We start from the raw sequence: 22575 nt of genomic DNA, 5'->3' as shown, positions 1-22575 counted from the left end.
TATTGAGAGTTTAGTTTGATATTGCAAAGATATTACAATTTTTTAAATAACATTTTACATAATTTTTGGTCACAAATTATATAGCATTTTTTTACATAAATACTGTTTGTATTATACTTAAATTATTATATTACATTTTAATAATTATTATTAAAATGTAATATATTACATATTTATGATGGCATTGTTTTTATCAAGATATGTACATAACATAAATTTACATTTTGTAATATCTGAGAAAAATATTTAACAATGAAATACATTTTTTTAATAAAAAACAATTAATACATAACTCATTTAAACATATTAATGTCTATTTTACAATATTCATATTTTTTTTAACAAGAAAAAAAAATATTTAATACATATTGCATATATTATGCTATTTAATACAATTTATTTTTTTGTTAAAGGCTATTTTGTCCTATTTTAGTTTTTATTATGCAGCCATTTTACTTTTTGGAACTTCACTTTTTATTCTATCAACATCGTTGTTTGGGTCATTTTAGAAAACGGAAGCTCGCGGTTGGGAGCTGTTTCTTGTAGGTGAAGGTAAGTTTGTTTCACTTTACTTTTAAAGATATTTAACTTAAGTTTAGTGATAGTTGTAGTGTGTACGTGTAGATATGTGTAGTACTTTACATATTATGTGCGAATTACGTGTTATTTTGCGTCGTTATGGAGAGCGTATTTTGTGAGGTAGTTCGAACAAAAGTAACGTTTACTGTTGTATTAATGGATGAATTCAGATTGTTTTTATGTGTTATATGCTATGTGTAGGCTATGCGTATTGCCAATGTTTTGAGGTTTGTTATTTTTTCGATAATTTACAGGTCTTCGTTTTGGTGAGCAGATGGACTGTGACGTTTTTTTTTTTTAAGCAGGTACATATTTTTGAAAATGTCCTGCATTTTCGGGGTCTCTATTTTTTTTACTCGTGAAGATTTATCTACTTTTTTATGGTTTCCAATTCGAGAGGATTGCAACGGGAGTATTATCAAACAGTTGTATTTTTTGCATTTTGTTGGGATTTTTCGATATTGGATATGGATAGCTTTTGGTATTATTCCTGTGGAAATCATCACCATGGAACATATTCTTCAGCAGCAGAACCGTAAGTAAAAGTGATATTTACTTTTGCGTTGCATTGTGGTATAGTCTACTGTTTAGTTCAATGTTATATTATTATGTCTTGTAAAAATATATTATTGATCATTTTACATGACATAATATTACGATATTTAACTACATATTATCTTTAATTGTCCTTTGCTCACTTTTTGGTAATTTATATTTAAAGGATTGATTTAGCTATTAGATCTAAATATGCTAGACCTTCTATTCTTGGGTACATTCTAGTTTTTTGCTGGAGATATTCGTACATGTTTAATGTTTGTTTACTTAGTTTAGGGCCAATTTTTGACAGTGATTGCTCTATTCTGAGTTCTTGGTAGCTCTGCTCTTTTTTAATGCTTTGGATCAGTTTGTGAAGTGTTGGTTGACTTCTTCCTAAAGTCGCTTGGAAGGCATTATGCCATCCTTCAACTGCGTTATTAGTTTTAGCTTTCTGGGCTATTGTACTAGCATAGACATTCCACCATGGAATTTGAAATTTAGGTTGTCTACGGTGGCCTGAACGATGTAATCTTCCAACCCATGTATCTTCAAAGTAGTCTAAGAAGGGAGTTAGCTTTTTTTCATTGGTGCGGTAGAAAGGGCTGTCAATTAATAAATTGTAGTAGTTAGCTACTTCTGTTGTTGGTACATATGCTAATGCTATCAACTTTTTTATTTGATAAGCAAAGTTACTGTTTGTACAATATTCAATGCTTAAAGTTGATTTTTGTAAGTGCCTCCATATGCTTTGGTTGTAGTGATAATAACAACCTTGTAAGGAGGTATGGGGATATATTTTAAGGATAGCTTGAATCATGGCCATTTCAAAGTCAATAACAATTCTTTGAGGATAGTAATTATCTGTTAATTCTTTGATCGTTGTTAAAATTTCTACGTAGGTAGTATTTGTTTTGTTTGGCAGCAGAGTATAAATTAGAGGTATATTTGTATCTTGGTATTCCCCATGAATGGTGTAAAGTTGATAGAAAGGTTTGGGACAAACTTTAAAAGTCCCGTCCATCATCCATGTTTCACATGATTTAAGCTTTTGCAAATTACTATTAGTAGCAAAAAGTAAAATTCTTTTGTCATGACTGTTGTTGTCATACATTAAGAATTTATCCTCATTATGTGTAATGGTATATTCTGGATATATTTTTATATCCTGAAAACTTTCTGGTGTTGGTGGAGTTGGATCAGAAGCACGTTTAGTTTTAGCAATTAATCTCTTTATGTTGGGAATAGAAGGTAGCTGTCCTGTCACATGTTCAGGCACTTTGCTTAAAACATTTTTCAAAATGCTAGTGCTTGTTTCTTGTGATCCTGTACTAGCATCTTTCAATGTTTCTAGTGCTTCTCTCACTTCCACTTCAGTTACATTTGGTGGGTGGTTATGCTCACGTACATTTACCACATTGTTATCAACAGTTGTTGCTCTACCATAGCATGCATTTGAGTAATATTTACTACATTTCCAATGGGTCTTATTAGCTTTCACTCTTTCTTGGGTGTAGGTGTAACCCATGTAGCTCAGCATTAGTTTTCCTTTTTGCGAAGTAATGAAAGTAGCTCCAGTTGCCATGTCTAAGGTAGATCTGTGGAAATATATATATGTCTTTTTTAGAACATTGAACACCATTTTAGAGGTGTGTATAAGACTAGGCAAAAGTGTAAACATATACTTACTATGTGGCTTCACTGGTAAACCTTTTATTCTTATTTATTTTTCAGAATTGTCTCCCTTTTACGTTCTGTAGTAGTGTTAAAGAATAATAGAAAGTAATACTTTAGTGTAATAGGTGTATCATTTTACTTTCTGAATTGTTATAGATATACTGACTATACTTACTTGATGTAGTAGAGGATGTTGGTAGTGTAGTTGTAGATAGGTAAATAATTTTGTAGAGTCTGTGGAAAAAATTATCATTGTGTTACTTGTAGTATTTGGATGATAATAGTTGGATACATATTATTTACATTGTACATTTACTTAGCAAGTTTAAATAATTTTTTTCAGCTATCTAAATAGATATGGATAAGGTAGTTTATAAATGTTTTTACATCTAACTGTATTGTCGTTGTTGATAAGTTTAACATGTTTAGTTTTCACTATAAAGATCAAAAGTTTTAAAAATAGGGACTTTATCTACTTATAGTAATTTCGAAAAAAAAATGGTATTTAACTTACTTGAAGTGTAGTGTGATGTATTGTAGTTGTAGTCGTTGGTTTGTATTCTCTTCTCTCAGCAAGGTAACCGTTTTTCTCCAAGGTTGGGCCAAAAATGGTAAATTACGTTAAGTGTGTCATTGTATTTATATTAGTGAGTTAATTAATGGTACTTTTTGATTGGTTCAATTAGTGAAAATTCAAAATCATTGGTTGAGAACGTTATTTGGCATGGGAAAACCGTTATTTTCGTAATACTATGTTGTTTCACTGTTTGTTTGTAAAAGAATATATTAAAATGTGTTATAAGTTACATTTTTGTGTAATATTTAAATCGTTTATATGTTGAAAATAAAGAAATGTTTATAATATTTAGGACATCGGAGTGTAATATAGTATAAAAAATGAGTAAAATCAAGAATAGTGCATTTCGAGTTATAAACAAAACGACGATATTTTTTGTATATTTTTAGAGCACATAGGTCGTCGATGTTAGTGTAGTCGATATATATGTCAAAGGTAATGTTATTTAAAATAAAGTCGATAATGTAGTAGTCGATATTTAAGTAGTCGATATTAGTGTGAACGATATTAGGGTTGTCGATAAAAAAATATCGATATTTGTGTGAATTCTAGTTTAAGTATAAGATGACAATATTTATGTAAACGATGTTTTAGTGACGATATTTTTATCAGACGATATTTATGTTAACGATATTTGAACATGGAACCCATAACAATAGGCCGACTTAATAATTCCTCTTTCAACTTGGAGATGCAAGGCAGGGCTTCTCTACTTCATTCCCGGTCCCACCTGGACTGCCAGGCTCAAGTCTGAATTGAGGAAAGAACAAGTCTGGATTGCGTCAAGTAAGCAGAGAGCTCATCTAAATAGGAGGGAGGAAAAAAAGTTAAAGACAGCCCTGTCTGGTGGCAGAAAGGTTCTACGGCATGGAATCAGTGGCTCATTGTTCCTTGGTTATCTTACAGTAAAGCAAAGAGAAAGTGCAGCAAAATGAGGTAAAAAACTGTGTGGAAATAATTAGGATAGGATGACAGAATTTCTTCAGTTACTGGCACAAGGTGCCAGTAAGTGGAGGTACACAAGATAAATCTGGTGATGGAGCGAGGTGGCAAAAACTAAATTTTGTATACCCCTCGTAAAGTCAATATTCCATAACGTTAACTTTACTAATAGTGTGTTGTGCTGAAATAATCAACCATAGTATAAGTTGCATACATAAAATACATGTGGGAATACTAATTTTCTTGCATGAAGCGAAATAATTAACTAATTTGTATTGCTATAGTAATGTGAACTAATGCACAGCTTAAATATAAACAAACGCAGCATGTTTGTGCTTATTGTATACGTTTTTGTGCTAGAAAGTCGTCCGATATGTAAGTATAAAACACATTTATGTGGTTTATTTGCTAGGTAATAACAAATGGGGAAATATTAGTATGGTGGGAAGTAAACAGAAAAGCTTTAGTACTATATTTAACATGGATTTGTGTTTGTTTCTACAATAGTTCCAAAAAGTGGCCTCTGAGGCCTACCGAGAAAATTGCCGCTCTGATGAACTGCGAGCGAATGCTAGACTGCGCATGTGCATCCAAAACCTGCAAGTGCGAGTGAGCTGCCTGTGCTCAGATGGAGAGTTCAAGGTTACCACGTCCCAAAAATAAGGATGGGTGCCAAAATATGGACATTCGAGTGTTCTAAATGTGGGAAAAGGTCCCAACGTTTCAAGTCGCGGATGTGACTAGGACAAGACTGACCTAAAACAATTAGTGCATTATGAATTTGCTGAATCACTGTGAATATGATGCTGTAATGGTGAGGAGGTACTCACCCACCCCAAAATTGTCCAATCAGAACCCGAATTGGTGATGCTAGATACTTTTTAGATAGATTAAGTTAGGAAATTAGTGTATAAAAACCCCTGATTTTGCTTAGAGGCATCGCTCCTTTCGATTTCTACACGAAGTGCTGACAGATTGATTCCTGAATATAAGATCCTTTCTGATTATTTGTTTTCTTTGCAGGACTGTTAGGATAAAATGAGGGTGTTAGCTAGGAATATTAGGAGACAGTGAATTTGGAACTATCTATTCTTTGCCAAACTTCCTAACTGAACTTTAATAAATGTTAAATCTGAGCTCTAAAATAAATGATCATTTGATTGAAATAAAGATTTAAGAATTTTCTTGAATGAAGAAGTAATAAATGCCTTAATGTTAGACATGCTAAAATCTGTTGATAATAAAATAAGAGAGTTGGAAAATTAAAGCTGGTCTTGTATTTTCCTACGCCATTTTTTCTACTAACAGGTTCATCGCCACTATGTTGGTGTGTCTGGATAAAATTGAGATTTAATAAAACCATGGTAAACTGTTTTTAAAACTGCAGGTGTAAATAATAACTAGTTAAATAGGTTTAGACACTCCGCCAAATGTTACAGCGTTTACTCCAGATAGATTTCACCAAACCCTGAAGTAGAGTTCAATTGAAGAGAGTGCAGTGTTATGGGCCCCACTGGTGAATGAATGTGTGATTGAACATTTCAGGAAAGCGGTGATGTTGGGTTTAGAAATTATTTCTCAGTACTGCTGCAACACTGGCACCTCGGACACCAACTCCTCAAAACATTTGAGACCTGGGAAGACTCCACTTGAAGAAGAAGACCTAGCTGGAGACAAAAAGCATAAGGTCTCCTAGCTCAAAGAGGGTCCAGATGATCTCAGAGTCATGGACCCTCCAGGAGACCTAGCTGGTGAGAAACATGGGGCCAGATACATCAAAGGGGTTTGCCCATTCTGTGTCTGTGGGAAAATCTGTTCATGCATTTGGCCCATGGTGCCTAGAGGTCTGTCGTGGTTCAGGACTGACCTGAAGAAACTTTCTGAGCAATTGAAGAAAAGTGAGACTTAGTACTTTTTCCACCTCTAGAAAACCAGGACTAGTTGCTACAGCTTTCCCAGGAAGGGTGCACTCCAAACAGGCATCAAAACCAGTGTGGCTCACTGGTTAGAGCAGGCAGACACTGAAGCAGAGGTCAGACCCGGGACCAGGGTTCAATTCCTGACGCGGCAGGGTCTTGAGCTCAAATGTCCATGGACTCGATAATTCTCGCTTCGGTGCCTGACCTAATCATGGGTTCACACTCTGCAACTCTGGGCATTAAGCTTGCTTAATCTCCACAACGGCCCCCCACGGCGGGATGCCTTGCTTTCACCTTGGGGTGCCCTGTAGGGGCTATCTCACAAGGAAAATCCAGGACGGGTTCCCAAGGCAAGCGCTTAGAGACCCCTGGGTGATAAGCGCTATATAAATCCAATTACAATACAATACAATTTGTGCCATTCAAAGATTTTTGCTGCGCTGTAAACACATGCAGTCCAACAACGCTGTAAATGTATCAAGTCCTGTGGAGCCCTCCCCAACTTCAGCTACCCGTTTTGCTACGCTGGAGGAATCTGATTTCTAAAAAGTGGCGTATTCCGAAGGTAAAACTTGAGGCAGCAAATCTATCTGTCCAGGGGACTTGAACTGGGGAGCCTTCTGATGTTATTTTTTTATGAATTGGAAATGTTTGTGGACATTGTGTGCCAACGTTTTGAAACAATCATTAGGAATACTAAATACATATGCATGAGAGATAATTTGGTATGCCTGTTGTTATAGTTATCCTTAGTTGATAAAGAACTTCTTTAGTTAGGAGAAAATAACACTTGCAAGAGAGAGAATAGATTCTGTCCACTATGGATGATAAAAACGGCACTGTATTTCACTACTTTTTAGTCTTGTCCTATTATTTTGTCTAGAGGATCTGACTGGGGAAGGGGGATAGACTAGTTTTACCACCAGAGCTGACCCTGCAGGTTCCATTTGACCGACGGCATTGAGGCAGTGGTTACTCTAATGAATTCTGGACAGACAGTAAATAGGGCCTTTTCCGGAAATCCCCCTGAAGAAAGACCCTCAAGCCTCATTGTTTGGTTTTCCTATTAACAAAGCACTGATTTATATTGCCAGTTGTGTGTTCTTTATCTACAAATATTTAGAAATGTATATTGGAGCTTCCATCTAGCTTACTGAACATTTTCTTGGAGATAGATGTGCTTGGCTCGTGCTGCTCTGCTGTTTCCAGAATGTGGAGCTGAATGCTGTCCGTTTTCTCTTGTATGGGAACAGAACTGAAAGTTCTGCTAGATCTATGCAGTCCTATTGTTTCTGCATACCTAGCAATACCATTTAAACAAGAAATCAATGGCCGCCACACAATGCCTAGAAACCCTTACTACTCCTCAGCAGAATGGGGAATGGCTGCCTCAAGAACCATGGCTACAAGTTCAGTAGACCTGAGTGAATATAACGCCTCTTAAGCACATTCCCTACTCATCACATTTTTTTTGCTTATGCTAATCTTTGAATTTGCTTTATGTTTGGAAATCTAGAATCCGCCCTGCTGGCCTGAATGCTTGAAGGCTCGAAAAGGATCTGGGTGGTCCCAGTGTGTACTCTTTGTCCAGTTCAATCTACTCACTGTTGCTCTTGTTGGTCAGACTGCGGAATCCTCATTTACCTTTCTCCATTTTACAGTGCATTCTTCTCGATCAGACAGTGTTTGCGAACCATTCAGGTTTTTGATATCTTATTAACTATCATGCTGCTCGACAGTGACTGCAATGTTCTGTTTTGTGTTTCCTTGAATATATTAGTGCTTGCAACCCTTTGCAGACTGCAAATGTATTCAATGTGTAATCGAAACTCTGGTTAAATCACTATAGTGTAATTACATTACTATTGTCTTTTGTATTGCAATTTGTGTATTTTTTTATGATTTAATAAAAAAAATCTGTAAATGTGTGTATATATTTTCAGATAACAGAAAAGTGTAATATCTTAATAAAAATGTGCGTTCATGGCTAGATTTCTTGAAACCTATTTAACTGTGAAATGTATCTGGTACTGTACCTAGACTGACTACAAAAAATCCTTTTTGAGCTGAGATCTAACAGCTCACCCAATATCTCCCTGAGGCAACAATGAGTCTTGGAAACACGTTTTTACATTGCAAAGTACGCACAGGGCTAAATAGTGGAGGACTCTCGTTTTTACATCACTTGTGTCTTGCAGCAACTTCAATGATTGGGGAAATTGTTAGATGTAATGGTAGACATCTCATAGCACAGATCACTTAACAAACAGTGCAAAATGTTGTTGGAGTTATTGTTTGTTCCATTGTATGCACTCACAAAGTGTGTAGCCACAGTTGATGTTCCCAAAGTAAGGAAACACTTTTTCCCCAACACAATACTTCATTTATTGCCCTTCTACCCATTTTGTTGTTGCCTCTGTCACAGTTGCTAATTCTATGTTGTGGATTTGCATAGCATCTGCAAAGTTTGATCAGCCAACGTAGCCCTTTGCAAATCCAACAAAAATGCAGCTCTCGATATTCTCCACTGGATCCTGATACACAAGCGTGCACACTTCAAACTCCTCAGCCAGAAGTACAAAGCACTTCACAACACAGGACCTGCCTAATTGAACAGCTGCATACTATTGCCCCACCCTCCAGGCACCTCCTTTCTGCCGAACTCTCTCTAGTACACACCTCACACAATAACAAAAGGCGGTCAGGAGGTTGTGCATTCTCATGCATTGCTCCTAAAGCCTGAAACGATCTCCTACAACACACGAAGCCTCATCCTCCCTTTTTGAAATACACAAGAAGCCGAAGACTTGGCTCTTTGAGTATGCCCCACAAGGTAAGCTTCACACAACCTGGATACCCTCTTGGTAATAGTGCACTATAAAAAGACATTACATATTGTCACATCACATAACAGTATACATTTCGAATACACAATTCGCATAACAGATCACAAGATACATTGTACGTACAGTTTTAGAAATACATGTTATAGTAGTTAAAGTAAACATGTCTTGATGAACAACATTTATTTCAAAGGGACCAGAATGGCAAGGAAAACCTCAGGTAGGTGCCACAAGGCCTCTGTGTTTGAGGATGTTGGGAGAGAGAAAGCAATAAAGATAAAAATAAGCAGCAACAATTGAACAAAATGAGGTTTATCTCATTCTTAATATTACAAACAGAAAGAGGAAAAAATTCTGATTTTGGGAGGGCAGACAGAAAATTATTGATCCGGTGTTTGTTTCTTTAAATACAATGTCCTCTTCTGCATAGTGAGAACTGGAGCCACACAACAGTTATGTTTTTCATTCAAGATGGTGAGGTGATTAAATGTGTAAAATGTGGTGAAACGCCAAGCCATTTTATCAGTGTATCTGCCCATAATGGGATTATAGGTAACAAGGGAACTGGAGTGTCATCTGGGACCTTGGGAAAATGTATGTTTAAAGAACGGTGGTCCCATGGCCGTAGTTTTCAAAATCATTGTTCAAATAAATTAATTGATCAATTCATTCAATTGTATATAAAAAATATTCAAAACAATGTGAAGGCACAGTGAGTTTGTGGTGAGAAACGTACCCGGTAATCTGATACAAGTGTTATGCACATGTAACAGTACGTGATCAAGAGTGTGCATAAATAAGAAGAGCGCAGCCCATTCCATTCTTATGAACAATCAAATTGGGTCCATAGAACTTGTTGATGACATTTTGATCCTTTTGACAAATAAAACAATCTTTTAATCTGCATGAAGGATAAAAACCTGCTATGTTGTTTTGCGAAATTTCTTCTAAGTCCTAACGTAAGCTCTGACCATGCCAAATCCAATTCTTTCACCCGAGCCGAGCTCCATCGCAGCCGGACATATTTTTTTACTTGTGCAACTTGATGTACCCTATTGATGCTTTATCTTTTAGGTGCTTGTTTTTACTTTAAACTTTAACAAATTCATATCTCTGGTTCTACTTGTTGGATTTTTTAAATTTGGTGTAAAATAATTTATTAAAATGTACTCTATTTTCTAAATTCTGGGAATTTTCTTTTGTTGTGTTTCCACTTTATTATTGTTTGCGTGCTGCAAAAATACTTTACACATTGCCTCTATGTTAAGCCTGACGGGTTTTGTGCCAATCTACCAGAGGTTTCAGCATAGGTTCATTTAGTGTCTTTGTTCTATGCTGGCAGGGATTGCGGTGGTGGCTTGACCAGGGTAAAAATCCTAGGCAACCAACAACCCAATTTCTCAAAAATGTTTCCTTCAGTGAATGGAGCCTGGAGGTGACTAAAATGGCCAGCTATTCCACTCTTTATTCCTACCATTTGCAGACCTGTGTTGACAATGAGATGTTATGTTAAAGGTGAATTATGAAGTGCATGTTCACTGGATGGTCTCTTGGAACTAGGTTGCTGATGCGGCCTTAATCCACAGTTATTGGTAAGTATATTTGAAGAGCCATGTCTTCAGGAGTTGTCTAAATGTAGTGTAATGAGAAGTGGACCTAAGATCCAACGGCAGGGTAATCCATGCTCGAGAGGCAGTGACAGAGAACCTACGCCGTCCAGTCCTATGTTTTTTGCATGGGGGATCACCAGATAGTATAGGTGGTTGGATCTCAGTTCTCTGGTGGGGCAATATTTAATATTCTGAGATTTAAAAAACGCAGGACAGTTCAAATATAAGGCCTTAAAAACCATACAGCACACATTGAACATTGTTCTCTGCGTGACTGGCAACCAGTGGAGGTCCTTAGTCACCTGGGAGATGTGGCCATATTCGGGCAGGAAATATATCAACTGGGTGGCGTGGTTTTGAATTTACTGGAACCTGCACAAAGGTATTTTAGGAAGACCGAAGTAAAGAGAGTTCGCATAGTCAATTCTGGACATGACTAGGGCTATTATTACTTGGGTACAGGATTCCCTAGTGAGGAATTTCTTTATCCTTTTGATGCACCGAAGTTGGCAGAAGCTTGATGATGTCATTGCGCCTACCTGCTGCTTAAATGATAACTCCTCATCAATGATGACCCTGAGGCTTTTTACCACCTTTTTAGGAGAGGAAGGGGGACCCATCTCGCTGGGCCAAAATGAGGGGATCCAATGGTCCACATTACTTTTTGTAAAAACTATTTCTGTTTTGTCAGTTTTCAACTTCAAATGATTACTGTTATAGAGCGCATCGGGTGCCTGGCCCACTCAACCACCCGAACTTTGTCCTGGACATCATCACAATAGTCCACTTCTTTGCGGACAAAGAAGCTTTCATTCAAAAGGTGCAGGGAGTTCAAGTGGTCTCCTACAATGGGCTCGCTATACAATTTTTTTAAGACCTTCCGCCTTCTACGCTTCGCCGGAGGAAGGTCTTCAAGCCTGTGACAGATAAATTGCGGGACCTTGAGATTAAATATCAATGGGGCCATCCCTTCGCTTTGATGTTTACCTGGGAAGGTCGATAGCAAGTTCTCCGATCTCTACAAGAGGCATAGCGTCTCCTCTCCCTCCCTGTGGACTCTGACAATGATGACCTCCCATCCTCTCGCACACGCTCTCTGGGCTCACTCCTGCGGAATGGTCCACTGTTCCTCCTCCTCTTCCAGACGCCTCTCGAAAGACCTTGAATTGTCACAAGCCAAGCAGAATGCCATCAACCAAGCTCGTTCCTTGAGTTCCTCTCAGTCTCTCACAAACTAGTACTATGATGTGCCTGGCTAGGTTGCAACATCTCACAGATAATACGTGTCTGCACTACTGTCAATTGTGTCATTGGCTATCTTCCCCAGCGTACTCCTGGGAGGTGACTAGATAGCTCACCCTCTTTGAGTCCCTGGTTTGTAGATTCGAGGGATCTAGGGGCCTAATCTCCAAAATCTACTCTGTCCTTCAACACTCTCGACAGCTTCTGCTTCATAGCTCCCAGGCGCGTTGGTCTTGCCCGAGTCTTACCATGTATTGAAAGGAGGTCCTTAGTCACATCGAAGAGGTGGTGGGTTTCCCGGTTCCTTCTACCCTGTCCCTGGCGATTCTGGGGATTCGACCCGGCACACTGAAGGCCATGACTTTAGTACACTGGTATTAAATTCTCCACCTATTGGGAGCAGCACAGCAGTCCATTGCCTCCTGTTGGAAGTGACCCCACCCTCCTCCCACTGCTTCATGGTTTCTCCGACCGTGGGATGTCTTGTCACTGGAACTGCTTACGGCCGACCTCACTCACACTGACACACGCTTTGACCGCATCTGGAGACTGCTTATACACTAAGTCTAGGCTCCAGAAACACTTGCAGAAAGCAAAGAAAAGAATAGTGCCGAAATTGAACCTACAAGCAAAAAAGTACAACTTAACAACAAATTGGGCTTTGCTCCTTAGAATGAAACAACACCTGAAAAAGAGGGACAGTTGCAAGAGAATGACCACATACAAGCAAGAATTTACAAATTGCGCTCGGAATAACAAATAAACATTTAAAAAGACATGGGTGGGGTGTAAGACCACAGAGTCTATACAACATGTCTTGAAGAAAAGTACCCCGTTTGGAACTGCAGATGCAGGGGTGGGGCCTGTGATCTCAATCCCTGCATTACCATCTGCTCAGAGGGATCACAAACTAAGACCTGCCCACTGAATATTAATTGATCAGATCATTCCGCAACCCCCTGCAAATCAGTATTTTTTAAACGATCTATTAGTACATAATTTGGTTAAAAAAAGCTGATTACAGTCGCAATATTTCTGTAATTCTGGGTAATTTGCAATCACTTTTTGCAAATTAAATTTTTATACATGATGCACTACATCTTATGTAAAATAATATCTTAGTTACAAAGGAAACTTTTGCAATGGCAAAATACAACCTATGGTATTAAAATGTTAAAGGAAGAAATAAAAAGAATTCAGGTCTTACATGATATCCTTCTTCAAAATCTAGTGGATTTGCAGATGTCCTCGAGACCACACCAGTTGTGGAGTCCACAGAAAAGAATTTCCCATCCGGTAATGGAGCAGAAGTTTCACTTTGCAATGTATACTGCAGAGAAAAAATATGCACTATAATTATTTTGTGCTGTTGAGCTCGTAATACTAAGTAACGGAAAGAAAAAAGAAAAGAATATCAGAAGAATGAAGATTTGAGTGCAAAACATTTCCTTTTACAATGGTATGAAGTAGAAGGAAAGCTATGTGCCATGATCATTTTGACAGGAATACAATTATTTTGCGTTATGAAGCTATAGTACTGTAGTCTGTAATTGTCAGCTTTTAGTATGCTACATTACATACTGGCTGAGCCTCTTCCAAATATTGTTTAATAGGTCCAATTCGAATGAAATGTATTGCCACAAACGTCAGAAGTCTAGCATTAGCCAAGAACTTGCTTTTTAAAAAAAATCTCATATATATATATATATGAAGCCTGTGCTATCGCATTGTAACATAAAATAATGTATGATATTTCCTATTCTGCTAGTTTCTGACCTGTATCCTGCCACTTTCTGCTTGTTTCTAACCTTTTTCTAGCCTCTTTCTGCTCGCTGTTGACCTTTATTGTGCTTCTGTCTGTTCATTCTGGCCTTTATTTTGCTTTTTCTTTATGTTTCTGCCCCTTATTTTGTATCTTTCTCCTGTTTTCCCCCGGGTCCATAGGGAGAGCCTCAAGGCCCCTGCGGTCATAGCTAGTTACCCTCCTCCTGTGGGAACTAACGTTTCTCTCACAGACAGGGAGCTGCTAAACTGCTATGGTAAATATGCAGCCCCTTGTCCGTGAGAGCAATCCTTACACACACACACACACACACACACACACACACATATATATATATATATATATATATATATATATATATATATATATATATATATATATATATATATATATATATATATATATATCACATCAGCTTCTTCTCCTACGAGTCCCGTAGATAAAGACACTGCACAGCAACAGTTGATTTTCTCCACTATTTTATATACACACCATGTGCAAAGAAAAGTGCATCAAATGGACGGTCTACACGTTTCGGCTTCCTCCCTTCAACTGGACCATAGAGTCCCTTGGTCTAGACCTTACTTAAATATAGTGCTGTGTATAAGTACCCTCTACCATTTCCATGGCCATCTAGACCTCCAACCCTGCATAGTTTGATCTATGGCTAGTACATACTTGCAGTCATTTGTTATGAGTATTTACAATTCATGTGAAGTACCGTAATAAACCCTTTACCACAAATGAAGTATTTACAATCCGATCAAGTAGTTTTCTATATACAGTGAACTAATAACAATTTTTGCTCATTTCAGTAAAGTACTCCCATTAAACTGTATTAAAGAGAGGGGAATTTTTTTACCAAGTCCATTTAAGTAAGAAAGGGGTGTAAATAACAGTCTGAAAATGGAACAAGGGGAGGTTTTTTCTAAATGAATGTATAACATTTCAAATTATGATCGGTATTTAACCTACTATTTACAAATATATACATTTTTAGATCATTTTCAACCCTTGACACACATTATTTCTTACTTAGGATGCATGAGAATGCAGTATCTGTGAAGTACTTAATCAAAAACTGTTCTTTGTCCCCTCTGAATATGCATTGGTTTTTGATTCTCATCTTCCCCAATCATTTCTTATAATCAGATTGAAATTTCTAAGATTCACTAGCTTCATAGTGGTTTCAGGTATGTACTCAGTCCAACATCTTACATTTCGTTATATATACATAATGTACAAGATTCCACATAGTTCTATATATATATATATATATATATATTGTGGCAATTTGGTACAAGCGGCAATGTGATTTTCAATATGCATTTAACTCTGTAAATTGGCTATTTTAATAAATGTATTTCCATCAGTAATGTACATGATTACCCAAGAGCGGTGAACAAGCTCCCTAGTGGAGTGAAACGCGTCATCTTTCATTGAATAAACCGTCTTCCTGTAAACTCACTTGAGGAGTGACTGTTTCTTGGCTGTATTTTCGCTGTATTGTGAGAGGCTTCGGAGGTCCAGACCTATTGAGTTCCGCCATTCATAGACGGAACAAGGACTGCTTTTTATATATATATCTTTTTCTGTTTACACATTTATGTAATTGCATTTGCACTTTATTGTTATAGTATGGACTATGATAACATGGCGCTATTCGGGGATTATCCCATGATGTCTGCATACTTATAGTCTGTTGTCCGTGTCTATGATAAGTGCAACACGTGACCAAAAACCTACCAATCGGAGTGTACTTCCACTGAGCACTAGCACTTTAAAAATTGCCTTTTTCCCAGCGTGCGTCATGTGATCAAGGCCTCTGTGTAGGCCGAAACGTCATGCTGTGTGCCGCTTCCTCGAGGGTACAATAAAGAAAACATTGCTCACTGCACCTGAGGTCTCCTCTCTTCTTCCTGCGCAGCGGTTTCCAGCACTGGGCTCCGGGCGAGAGGCAGCAGGGATTGTTTCATATTGCCAGACCGGCAGTGTGCTTCGCCGGCATTTGGATGACCCCTCTCCTTGTTTGCGGCGGAACGACAGGAAGCCGAGACCTCTGCTGACCCGGAAGTCGTTTGTCTCTCCCGTTAGGGAGTAATTGTTCCAGCCCCCGGTTACTGCTAACGCTGTGCTGCTTGTTAACCCGACGCGGAGCCTGCCCAGCGTTCTGCTTTGGTTGAGATTCTTCGGCTGGGACTAGCGAAGTGGCACGGAAAAGAAAACACCGGTAAGGAGAGAGTGTGCGCGACTGTACGGCGGCTTGCATTTGCAGCGTTCGCCCAAACAGCTGTGAGAGCGCATCACGCGCAATATTGACTGAGAGGAAGCGGCATGTCGGCAGACGCACTGAAAGCGAGGGAACAGGCAGCGTTGAACGAGTTTGATGACTCCCCGGCTGGGGGGTCAGCTGAACCATCCGCCTCTAATGCACCGGCAGATGAAGTTGTGAGCGTTCGTGACCATTTCAAAAAACTGGAAAAGTTGATGAAAAGGGAACTCTCCAAATGGTGGGAGCACCGGTCACTGAGTCGCTATTTGGAAGTAAATAGGATACCGCGTGGTTTGCGGGTCATGTTGGCCCCAAGTTATGAGGATCCAGATCCGGAAATGCTCCGTGAATGGGCTGACTGCAATTTAGAATCGTCACGCAAGCTAGTCCAAATACTGGTCCGCTATGCGGAGAGTGACCGGTTGAAAACACAGGCAAAGATTGAGGAGCTTAATCTGGTCATCGCAGCTGCCAGTGTGGACTGTCCAAATGAATGTATTAAACTTAGAGGCGATATGATGGCGAGGATACAGAAAGAAGAAGAATCCATCAGCAAAAGGAAAGCCTGGAAATTCCAACGTGACAAGGCAGATTATGCGGAAGGTCGCATTTTCACCTTTGCGAAAAAATATGACGCCATCAAAGCCTCACGGGGACTAAAAATTGCAGGCACCGCGGGTCTCTCTAATGGAAAGGGGCGACCACTCGGTCCCCCCGAACGTATGGCGGAGTGCCTCGATCCCCCCGGGAAGCCATTTTTTGGCGGGAGGCGCGTCTCGGCTGGTATGCCCGAAGCGGCGTAGCCGGGGCGCGCTTTTTCCCGCTCCACGGGACGGGCAGGGGCGGGTTTACGCCCGCCCTGAAGACGGATAAAAAGAGACGCAAGACCAGAAGACGTCCTCTTGTTCTTGTGCTCCGAAGCTGCACCTCCTCGCTACACGTGAGCTCGGGACAGAACGAAGAGCCAATTTTGAGCGTTTTGATCTTTTTCTTTGTCTTCCAGATACTTCCTCGGAGAGATGCCAAAGAAAGTCCTGAAGAAAATGTCGACCGACCAGATGGTGCGGAACCTTTGCAAGGAAGTGTCCGAGATAAAGAAACGGTTGGCGGAGCGAGACGGGGAGGAGGGTTCGGGCCCGGCGCCGGCTGGGGGTAGACCTAAGAGACCGAAAAGGGTTCCAGCCGGTGGAGACGCCCCGGTTCCCTCCGCACCGCTCGAGGCGCCGACCCCAGTTCCAATGGAGGGGATTCCAATCCCCGTTGTCGTCATCCCGTCACCCAAGGATGACATGCCCCCCGAGCTGGCGGCACAGCTAGCAGCTTGGTTGGGGGATAGTAGTGATGGCGCCACGACTGCCGAGGCACAGGCGCTGATAAAAGGGCTTCGTGAGAAGAGAGAGGCAGCTAGAGTGGCTGCGCCATTGGCGGGGATAGACAAGCCGCAAGCGGCAGAAGCTGCGTCCAGTTCAGGTAAGCGGCCATTGCCGATTGCAAGGGACGAGTCAGCACCCTCTCGTAGAGAGAGATTGGGACAACATGTGCCTTTAGCCATAAAGGAAAAGATCTGGGCAGGGGAATACGTGAATATTTTTTCCTTGCTTGTTGATCATTATGATGTGGAGCATGTGAAAAGTCAGAAGGACTTAATGCATCCGAGTGTTTGGCGCGCAAAGATGGCCGCCTTTAAGGTAAATGAGAACATTGGCAATTGGGGCAATGCATGGGGTATTTTTACATCGATTTTGGGGGAACGTAAGCCCGAGTTGCTCCCTGAGTTTCCCGTTTATCAATCACGGATTATGGGTTACTCGACAACGTATCAGGGTAACCATTGGTTTTGTTACGACAATCTGTTCAGGAAAGAAAAGGAACATAACAAGAGTTTGACTTGGGATTGTTACGATTCTCTAACATGGGATAAGATGAAGGAATCGGGGATGTTAAGGATGCCATTGGTCGGGAGCAATGTTGTTGACTACTCCCGCCAAAATGTGGGGACACCCTTTCGACCAAGTACGAGCACCGACGACCAGTCGAGGCCCGCGGGCAATACAGGGAGAAAGGGTTTCTGTTTTAATTTCAATAAGGGGAAGTGTACCAGGCCTCCGGGGTCGTGTAAATTCAAACACGAATGTAGTACGTGTGGATCATCCCATCCTGAGTCATCGTGCAGAGCCAGAACGAGTGAGAATGGGGGTAAGGGAGGCGCCAAACAGGTCTAAGCTAGGCCGAGGGGCGCCTTTACCAACCCCGATTGATACCCTGGCAATGATTCCCTGGCTCAGCAACTACCCGGATCGGACTTCTGCCGGGGTGCTGCGGAACGGTTTTACACATGGTTTCCGCATCCCGGTAGGGGACTTTCAGGGTGTAGGGATGTGCAAAAACCAACTTTCCGTTTTTCAACATACATCTGTAGTGCAAGAAAAAATCCAGAAAGAGGTTAGCCGGGGTCGGGTCGCCGGCCCGTTTAGTGTACCCCCGGTACCAGATTTCGTTTGTTCTCCGTTAGGGGTGGTCCCCAAGAAGGACCCAGGTGAGTTCCGTTTGATCCATAATCTGTCTGCTCCCCATGGGCTTTCGGTGAACGACGCAATTGATCCGGAAGTTTGTTCGGTGCGATACGCATCGTTTGATGAGGCAGTAGCCATCTTGAATCGCCTGGGGCCCGGGACGCTGATGGCGAAATCAGACATCGAGTCAGCGTTCCGGTTGCTCCCGGTACACCCAGACGATCAGCGTCTGCTAGGATTCGGGTTCCAGGGGTCAATCCATCAGCAAAAGGAAAGCCTGGAAATTCCAACGTGACAAGGCAGATTATGCGGAAGGTCGCATTTTCACCTTTGCGAAAAAATATGACGCCATCAAAGCCTCACGGGGACTAAAAATTGCAGGCACCGCGGGTCTCTCTAACCAACCGCGGGGAACAGCACAGCAGGATGATTCGTTGGAGTCCAACTTGAGTTCAAGTATGAATAGCGACTCAGACTCCAATTCTGCCCAATCAGGAAGGCAGTTGGGGTTTACAAAGCTCACGCCAGCAGAGGAATTGGACTGTGTGAGGAAAGACTGGCGAGGGACCCTACGCCCGAGAACGCAGTCGCGCTCAGGAACAAAAAAATCAACGCAAAACGCTACCAACGTCGCAAGGCCAGATCCAGAGCAAGAGCCAAATCAGCAGAAGAGGAAGAAAAAGAGTGCAAAGAGATGGAACAGGAAGTGAACCTATTATCTGGGGAGAAGGATGTTGCCCCCTCCATCATCAACTTGACAGACATGGTCCTGTCCGATTCTGAGCTCAATATTCTATCTAAAGGTCTCACATTTTGTCCTCCATGCGATCTGAATTATGCGGACACAAGAATTGATCTTTACAAATTTGTCCGCAAAATCAAGCTACAGAAACATTTTGCTGGAGGTAAAACCCGCAGCAGTGTCATGCGGGTTGAAGCTGGAGAAGAGGGATTACAAGCCCGCGACTTGCCTGGCTTGGAAGCCCTAGAGTCTCTCAGATCGGAGCAGTCTTCATCACAAACTACATCTGGAGGTGAGACCAATAGGGTGGGGGGACTAACGTCATTTAAACCGCGTTCTACATTCACGCCTGTGATGATTTATGATAATTTGGACATTTTTCATGATGCAGTTGTCAAAGATATTAAATCACTACACTCCAAGGTGCTCAATTCTAAACGCAAAAAGTTTACACAAAATGATCAATACATGCGTCTCATCCAAAAAATTCAGGACAATGAAAATGTTATCGTCAGACAGGCTGACAAGGGAGGGAACATAGTTTTGTGGCCACAAAAACTATATCTAGAAGAAGCCCTCTCCCAACTGAATGATCTGAACTGCTACAGACATAGTGACATTTCATTGGTCAAAAAAGCTCAGGAAGACTTCCACTCATTGTTGATGGGGTGGAGGTCCTTTGGCCTACTGAGCATGGATGAGCTGAAATATCTAAAGAACAACCATCCAGTCATGCCAGTCCTATACCTCATTCCGAAGATCCACAAAAATCCTAATAAACCCCCGGGAAGACCGATAATTGCAGCGTGCGGGGGTTTATTAGAGAAAACAACAGTGTATGTGGACTCTTTCTTGCAGGAATTTGTCCAGGAGTTACCATCATATGTGCAAGATTCCAATGATTTTGTAAGAAAGATACAGGATATTGAGTGGGGTATGGATCTGTGGCTCATTACATTAGATGTCACGTCTTTATATACCAGCATTAATCACCAAGACGGACTAAGAGCCATAGAATTCTATCTAGGACTACGACCTATAATCATGGCTGACCATAACCGCATGTTACTTTCTATGATTTCATTTTGTCTACACCACAACTTTTTTATGTTTAACAATAGATATTACCAGCAGGTCAGGGGTGTGGCCATGGGGGCCTGTTTCTCTCCCAGTTATGCCTGTCTCCAAATGGGTTACTGGGAGAGACAGGTTCTCCGTGGCACGCACGCTGACATTTCCAGACAATCTATTGTTAGGTGGTATCGTTATATAGACGATGTGTTCCTAGTCTGGAAGGGCACTCGCCAGGAGGCTGATCACTTTGTTGACTGCATCAATAAGAATGATTACAATTTGCACTTCACCTCTACCATCAGCAGGGATCAGGTGCATTTCCTTGACATGACCGTCACACCTGGAGCAACAAATCTAGAAACAAGGTTGTATCGTAAGGAGACGGCTGGAAATACGATTCTCCACGCCAGCAGCCATCACCCTGCTCACCTTATACGCAGCATTCCGTATGGAGAAATGTTGCGTATTCGTCGGTTGAGCAGTACAGAAGCCCAGTGTAACCTGGCTCAACAAGCCAGTAGGTCCAGATTCTTAGCTAGAGGGTATCAGGCGGCAATAGTGGATAAAGCCATAACCAAAGCTAATGCCATTCCACGTGATCATGCCCTCGAGCCTAAGGTCCACAAAAAGCCCATCACTACTAATGATCAACCAGTCAGATTGATTTGGGCCTTTAATAGGCAACATGCAGCGCTGGGGAAAATAGTTTCCAAGCATTGGAATCTAGTGAAATGTGACCCAGTGATAGGGGATAGAATACCCAATACCCCATCCATCACATACAGGCGAGCATATTCCATGCAGAATGCCCTAGTAAAATCTAGCCCAGAAGTCCTGACCAGCAAAAATTGGTTAGGGAAAAGTAAGGGCTTTAGGAAGTGTTCATCCTGCAAGGCCTGTCAGCATGGACTGAATAAAACTGAATATGCTATCCCATTCACTTCTGCGGCACGGAAAATAAAAAAACAACTCACGTGTAAGAGTGAATATGTGGTGTATGTGCTGGAGTGTCCGTGTGCCCTGCGTTATGTTGGCAGTACCAAATTGCAGGTGCACAAGAGGATACTCCAGCACATCAGGGCCATCAATACCAGTGATCCAACATATCCGGTGGCCCGTCACTTTAAGGAACACCATAACAATGACAGCTCCCTGTTGCGCTATTATGCTATTGACTGTGTTGGTCCTCTTAGGAGAGGAGGAGATAGGGATGGAGCCCTGAGAAAGTTAGAAACCAGGTACATAGTGGAAATGGACTGCCGAGCTCCGGGGGGATTGAATTCCACTGAAGATTTTTACACGTGTTTATGACAATATTATACTGCCGTGCACTGTCTTTAGCTTCCCCTGTTGAGCAGTTTGTTGCTTCCGAATAGATATTTGAGGTGTATGTGTCTGTTTTGTCATTGAGATTTCTGTTCTTAACAGTATACAGTTTAGAGGATTGGATGGTTCTTAAGTGGAGTGCAGCCTAGGTTTAGGTTGCACATGGATGTACTAAGAGCTTTTTTCACTTTCAAATGAACTATCTAGTAAGCTCTACAGAGAAAGAGTTGGAGAAAACAATGTCACGGAGTCACAAAAAAACTTGAAAATTACCACATAAAAATAAGTGCACTTGTTAATTTTCTCATCTCTCACTAGTCACACATGTACATCTGGTTTTAGGTATGGTCCAACCAGGCAATTCATGAGCACAGGGGATGGTCACAGGGCAGAGGCTGCGATGGTTTCCCCTCCCCTTAGGGGGGGTCAACATCTCCTCTGCCCGTGAACTTTCCAGCTCAGCACCATACGTATGTGTAAACAAAACTTGTGCATTAACAATGGGATGCTGCGATCTTGGTATTAAGGCCATAACATGAATACTTATGACATTATTCTTGTTCACTTGAGATCTCATCCCGCATCAATGATGTTGTGTTTATTTGTATATATATTTGCAATATACTGTACAGTCATGGTTTTAACATATATATTTACATATTTATGATACATTATTTATGAATTTATTTATATATTTTGTAGATACTAGCCTATGAATGGGGTGTTATACATGACTTTTTGTACAGGGTATATATTGTATATAGTGTATATATTGAGATTGATCCTCATGACGCACATTGCACTTTGCACAACAAATATCGGTTTTGATTTTTGGATTCATCCAGTGATCTTTTTCTGTTTACACATTTATGTAATTGCATTTGCACTTTATTGTTATAGTATGGACTATGATAACATGGCGCTATTCGGGGATTATCCCAT

At 40.8% G+C, this 22575-nt stretch overlaps 1 protein-coding gene across 1 annotated transcript in view; it reads right to left on the bottom strand.

Moving 5' to 3' along the window:
* LOC147751480 (cadherin-related family member 3-like) overlaps positions 1-22575 on the bottom strand; it is an 853888-nt gene that overhangs the window by 623983 nt on the left and 207330 nt on the right. Inside the window, exon 5 of the mRNA XM_086933301.1 lies at positions 13131-13253. Coding sequence (XP_086789427.1) covers positions 13131-13253 — 123 coding nt within the window. The remainder of the gene's footprint in view (positions 1-13130; positions 13254-22575) is intronic.

This window comes from Lissotriton vulgaris, chromosome 1_1 (assembly GCF_964263255.1).
Source record: "Lissotriton vulgaris chromosome 1_1, aLisVul1.2, whole genome shotgun sequence".
NCBI lineage: Eukaryota > Metazoa > Chordata > Amphibia > Caudata > Salamandridae > Lissotriton > Lissotriton vulgaris.
Note: the sequence above shows the minus strand (reverse complement) of the source record. Positions and strands in the feature narration are given on the sequence as shown.